The 6,156-nt window shown below is 32.7% G+C and overlaps 1 protein-coding gene across 4 annotated transcripts in view; it reads left to right on the top strand.

Annotated features, from left to right (window-relative positions):
• The window catches only part of NAA16 (N-alpha-acetyltransferase 16, NatA auxiliary subunit), a 74,815-nt gene that overhangs the window by 18,764 nt on the left and 49,895 nt on the right, over positions 1-6,156 (top strand). For all 4 annotated transcript variants that reach the window (XR_001881131.1, XR_001881132.1, XM_017850205.1 and 1 more), the window contains exon 8: positions 1,775-1,870. Coding sequence is in view for 2 of the 4 variants with exons in the window: in XM_017850205.1 (XP_017705694.1) it covers positions 1,775-1,870 (96 nt within the window). In the remaining 2 variants the exon portion in view is untranslated. The remainder of the gene's footprint in view (positions 1-1,774; positions 1,871-6,156) is intronic.

Here is a 6,156-nt window from a genome sequence, read left to right as displayed (position 1 = left end):
AAAAAAAAAAAAAAAAAAAAAAAAAAACCGTTTGGTAAATAGGTAGCTACCCACATTCATTTATAGTAGTATAAGATACAAGAAAAGTTTAATTGTTGTATCCTCACTGGTATTAATTAATTCAGATGTTCTTTTTATGTTTAAAATTATACACTGCAAATTGTTAAAAGTTTATTTTCTTAAATATTTTTAAGAAGATGATTAAAATCACAATATTGATTAAAGTAATAATCTGAAGAAAACAGCAAAATTCATATGCATGAAGGTTGAAAACGGGTTAACTATGATTTTCTTTAAAGTAGTAACATTACAATTAATAAAATATTTTAATGTTTTACTAAAATGAATAATATGTTCCATATATCAGGATTCTTGGTTACTGTAAAATGTATTGATTACAAAACTAATTACACTACTTTATTGTTTTAGGTAACTTGCTCCAACTTGTGACTTTAAGTAGGGTATTGAATATGTTTAGTTTTGTCTTAATTTGATTACATTTATACAGCTTGTTATATCTAGGGTAGTGGAGAATTGTTTTCATACTTGGTGCTTGTCTTTGTCTAAGATGAGGCATGAATATGAGAGTATTTTAAAAATATTTATATGCAGTTGCATTTATGTATTAGTATAAGGGTCTTTAATATTTTGTGAAGTCTCCAAATTGTTAACAGAGAGTGAGGGTTCCCCCCCCCAACACATATCTTTGGTCTTAAAATCCAACCAAATTGGAGCTCCAAAACATATTATTGGGGGAAGGAATGAGTCTAAACAAGATCACACCTCTTCAAGCATGGTGTTTACAATCTTGATGCTTGATATTAATGTTGAGTGTCAATACTTACAAACACTACATTCACTACAGAGATACCTTGTCTGCTAGCACCCAGGGTTATTCTTAGGATAGTTATTTTTCTGTGGTTTAGACGACAGAATTTGGATTAAGATCTACTTAAAACGTTATAGTTCTAAAACAGGTTTGCGTTTTCTTAAAATTCTACTATAAATTATCTTATAGCTTATAAATCTCTTTTTGTGAATTATGCAGGACATTATTTTAGAAAGATAAACTACACCCAGATCCTGTTTGCTTGCATATTGTTGTTTCAGAGTAACATGTAGTTTATGTATAGATACATCCTTTATGTGGTACTATAAAATTAGGTGGCTCTTGGGAGGGAAGATAACAACTTTCTGTTAGAAGTATAATTTTGTCTTTTGGAAGGATAATGGACTTTCATTAAAGATTTTAAGTGTTAATGTTAACATGGAAGTTTAGTTTATCTTTTTATATTTTAAACATTTGCAATAATAATCCTAAAACTGTTGCTCCTTTGAGCCTAATGAACAGACATTATAGGCTTTTATGGGGATATATGTAGGTTTCTTTGGTTCAGAGTGTTTATGTAAGATATGTTATTAGAGATATATTATAAAAAGATTTTCTTTTCCATGAGTTGTATGCTAAAGGAATATAGAGAAGTGCAGCATATCTTGAGTCTGTGATGGCTTGTATATGTGATTTGGGTTGTATTTAGAATCTTGCGATGAAATAAGTTTTGGATTTCTCTGGAGATGAGTTTAAAACAGTGACTTAACTGATTATAGTATTTTGCCACCACAGAGTTTTACATGTCATTTTTGCCAAAATTGAAAGCAGCTTTAATATTGTTAATGCAATTTTATTTATAACAACATTTTAAAAGTTTGTTAGCATTTTACCATGGATAAAAGTTTTGATGCTGTGAATCTCACCCATATTTACTGATAATAGGCACTTTAGAAGAGAGGCTTCAAATTTATGAAGAAATTAGTAAGCAGCACCCCAAAGCAATTACACCCAGAAGATTACCTTTGACTCTTGTCCCAGGTAATATTAGGATGTCTTTTATGATACTAATTATTTGCTGAAATTACTCAATGTTAATTTATATTTTGGAAACGTGTTTCTGTTAGGGAGTTTATGTCTACAGCAGTCTTGGAGTTGGGAGTGAACAGTTGTGAATTTATTATTTATATGTTAATAAGAGTGTTATACTTCAATGTGTAGCTAAATGTTGATTTTAATATTTGAACTTATCTATATAAATATAAAACTGCTTTTCTTAAGTTGATCTCATAGAGGTAGAAAGTAGAATGATAGATACCAGAGCTGGCAAGGGGGGTGTAGGGGGGAGATGAAGAGAGGTTGGTTAATGGGTACAAATATACAGTTAGATAGAAGGAATAAGTTTCAGTGTTTACAGAGTAAGGGGACTATAGTTAAGAACAATATATCCTATATTTCAGGATAGCAAGAGAGGACTTGAAATGTTCCCAACACATAGAAATGATAAGTAATCAAGGCGATAGATACCCTGAATACCCTGACTTGATCATTACACGTTCTCTGTGTATAACAAGATATCATGTACTGCCTAAATATGTACAAATATTATGTATTGGTAGAAAAACTGCTTGTCTTATGTGACTTTTAAAAAAGCACCATATTTAGAAGGTAAATTCCCTGTAATTAGTGACAAATTATATGTGGTATCATGATTTGAGTGGTAAAAGTTTTGAAGTTTTTTGTTTTTGTTTTTGTTTTTTTTTGAGTCAAGATCTTGCTCTGTTACCAGGCTGAAGCTGGAGTGCAGTGGCACAATCACTGCAGCCTCAAACCCCTGGGCTCAAGCTATAGTTTTGAAGTTTTATATCTTCTTTTTTGAGCATACATTCAAAGAAATAGTTGTGAGCTATTTGCACCCACCACAGTGTTTTAAGAACAGAATGTCATCATTCCCTCAGTTAGCCACTTTCCTGAGTTTTGCTTTTTATCATGCCATTACTTTTATTTTTAGAGCTCCATGTATTTTGTATTCCTGAAAATAAAAACAGCTTTTGTACTTTATATAACTAGGAGTACTCTGGTACGTATTCTGTGATTTGCTTTTATTGTACAATAGTATATTCATGACCTTGAGTCAAGTTATTGTATGTAGCTGAACTCATTTACTTTTGGGCTACATAGGAGGTAGACAGTATATTAGCTCTTCAGGTAGCTGATATCTTTGTTGAGTTTTTAAAAAAGTATATGTTTTTGTTGAAGTCTTTAATTTTATTTGTAAGAATTGTATATTGGGACTTCTGGTATTTTGATACAAGTCAGACTCTACAAAGCTAATATAACTTAAACGTATTCTGGAGAGGTGAGGAGTATATTTTATATTCTCAGAGTGGCAAATATTTGTTTAAATTCTTGGGTTATAAGTTTATTTTTACCAAAAGATTGATGAAAATTAAAATTTTTTAGTTGACTGGCTTGTGAAATATGTGAAATACCCTTTAGAAATGTATTTGATTAGACAGTAGCTAGAAGTTGATTTTAAAAATTCATTTTATACTATTGCATTTCAGTTCCACATATGAAGAGTAGTATTCTTCTGATCCTCCTTTTTTTTTTGTTTTGTTTTTGTAGAATACAGAGAGCAGATTTCTCTAATGTTTTCCAGGGAACATTAAGTCCAAGTGGATATTAATAGGCTTGGTGGGGAGGTTGTTGGTGTGCTTGTGCTTGGGCTGTTCTTCAGCCAAGTAAGTTTGGGAAACTGGGTTAGACACAGCTATCAGGTTTCTATAGGACTTCTCAGAGCTTTTAATATACACTTTGTGAATTTCAAAGATGGGAGTATATGCGTAGTGAGGAGTATTTTCCCTAATAAAAGTGTCTTGTGGAAGATGCTTAAGTTTACATTTCTGTATTTCTTCCTTCTCCTCTTTGTTTTAAAAAATAATAGCTTTTTTGAAATATAATTCATATACCATAAACTTCACTTTTAAAAAGTGTGCAATTCAGTGTTTTAGTATATTAATCATGTTGTGCAACCATCATCTCCGTCTGCTTTCAGAAATTTTCATGACCCCAAAAGAAACCCCATACCTATTTCACTCCCTATCACCCCTCCACCATAGTAGCTGGCAACCACCAGTCTACTTTCTGTACCTGTGGATTTGCCTGTTTTTGGACATTTCAAATAAATGGAATCATACCATATGTGGTCTTTAGTGTCTGACTTCTCCTCCTTTTATTGGTCTCAAGGTATATTTTGTGTTTCACAATATATTGTGTGTAGGGGGGAGTATTTCCTTAGGAGCTTTAAAATGCATTCATATGCTTCTTGGGAAAGAAAGAAACCTCACTTAGCTTTAAGATTACGAACAAGACTTCTTTGTTCTCTTTTTCTCATTTGGAACATGGAGCTTCAGATTTATACTGCCTACATTTATTTCCATAGGCAATGTAAGTTTGCTAAAAGCCCTTAATACGTGGCAGTATAGGGTAGGAAATATATTTTTACTGAAGGAGCCTAGAGTTTTCTTTACTGTAAAGTGTGATCTAGGTTAAAGTGGAACCATCCTAGACTCTCTTGGACATGCTGTCTTTGAAATGCCATAAAATCTTTTACAAAACAGGTCTCAGTGGAGGAGTCTGATGGCATAGGCTTTCAAGGTCATCGTCGCTTTGAGGTTCTGACATATGTGTATTTACAAGGCTCCAGTGAATATATATAAAATTATGCAAATATTTAATTTTATCTGTGCAAAGCCGACTATTTCATGATATTTTTGCCTGTCTAGAAATGCTTTTATGTGCAATTAGAAAGCCATTTTGGCATTATCAAAAGCAATAAGATCTTCCTCAAGAAAATGATGCATCTTGAGAATACAAGGTGAAAGTTTTGAAAAAGCCTTTCCATTTTTTAGATAAAAGGGCTTCATACCACAGAACAATAAGGAAATTTTCTAACACCCGAAAATATTAAGTGCTCTAAAAATAATGAAGGGATAAAGGTACTTTTCAAAATAATTAGTTTAATTCATCATGTTCTATTATGGACTGGCTGAAGGGTAGAGAGAGGGAAGGAAATAATCCAGAGTATTAAACATAGAATACTAATTAAATTTTGCTCCATTATTTAGAATGGATTTCCAGTGAATCAGAAACAGACTATTCTTGCTGTTTACACTAATTATTTTAGGAATTAGTGTAAACAGGGACATGTTTTGGGGACATCATACTATGTATCTATCTGAGAATTATTCAGGTAACCTGTTTTGTGAGCAGTAATGCTAAAGAGGCATATAATAATTGATGGAAAAAATGAGATGGATAAATAAGTAATTTGGGGATATGGTGTGTGACTGAGCAGTTGGGTAGCTTTGTGGGCTTCTTGTTTAGGTGATAAATTCACACAGTTGCCAATTAGGTAAAAAGTTTATAAGTTCATGAAGTCTTTTTCTTGTCTGTCCCTTGGCAACTAAGTTTACTTCCCCTACAGACATCCATTGTGATCAGCTGATAATGTATTCTTCTACAAATATGTTGTGCATGTGTGAGCAAAAATGTGTGTAGATTTGTTTAAGGTCACACCCCCCACCCTGCTTTTTGCAAACATGAGGTAGCATGGATTGATGGATTGCTGCGAACCTGGGTTTTCTTTTCACTTAACTCCATATTTGGAGATTAGTCCTGGATCAGCACTTAAAGAGCTTCCTCATTTTTTTCATACCTGCACAATCTAATAAATCAGATTTGGCAATGTGATCTGAATAGACTGAGAAAGTTGACCAAGGAGGAGTTCAGAGTAGCTTCTGCCGTGAAGATAAAAGGCTTGTTTTCTCAGCAGTTGATTGCAAGTATAGAAAACAAAATATTAACTCTGAAATATAAAAACTCTAAAATCTAAAATATTAACTCAGATATCAGAGAAGAGATATTTATTGAGTGATTACTATGTGGAAGACATTGTTTATTGTTGTATCTTACCTCATTTGAGCCATACAAGTGTACTCTTGAGGCTAGTGATGGTATTGCCTTCATTTTACAGTGATAAAAGCGAGGTTTTTAATGGACAAGTTATTTGCCCAAGGTTGCATACAATTAAGTGGAGAAGTCTGCATTCCTCTAAGAAACAGCATCTCTTGTAGTCTCCCACAATTTTGTTAGCTTTTGTTGTACACCAGAGGAATTACTGGAAAGATGCGTTCTCTGAAACTATTTTTGATTTTTAAAGAAGCAATGGTGTGTAATTTAACCCAGGATTAAGTTTTGTGTTGTCTTCGTAATCTGTGATTTTTCTTTTTTTTTTTTTTTTTTGAGACGGAGTCTCCCCCTTT

The sequence above is a fragment of the Rhinopithecus bieti genome, unplaced genomic scaffold (assembly GCF_001698545.2).
Source record: "Rhinopithecus bieti isolate Rb0 unplaced genomic scaffold, ASM169854v2 scaffold_32955, whole genome shotgun sequence".
NCBI classification, from domain to species: domain Eukaryota; kingdom Metazoa; phylum Chordata; class Mammalia; order Primates; family Cercopithecidae; genus Rhinopithecus; species Rhinopithecus bieti.
This window is presented reverse-complemented; position numbering and strand designations above follow the sequence as displayed.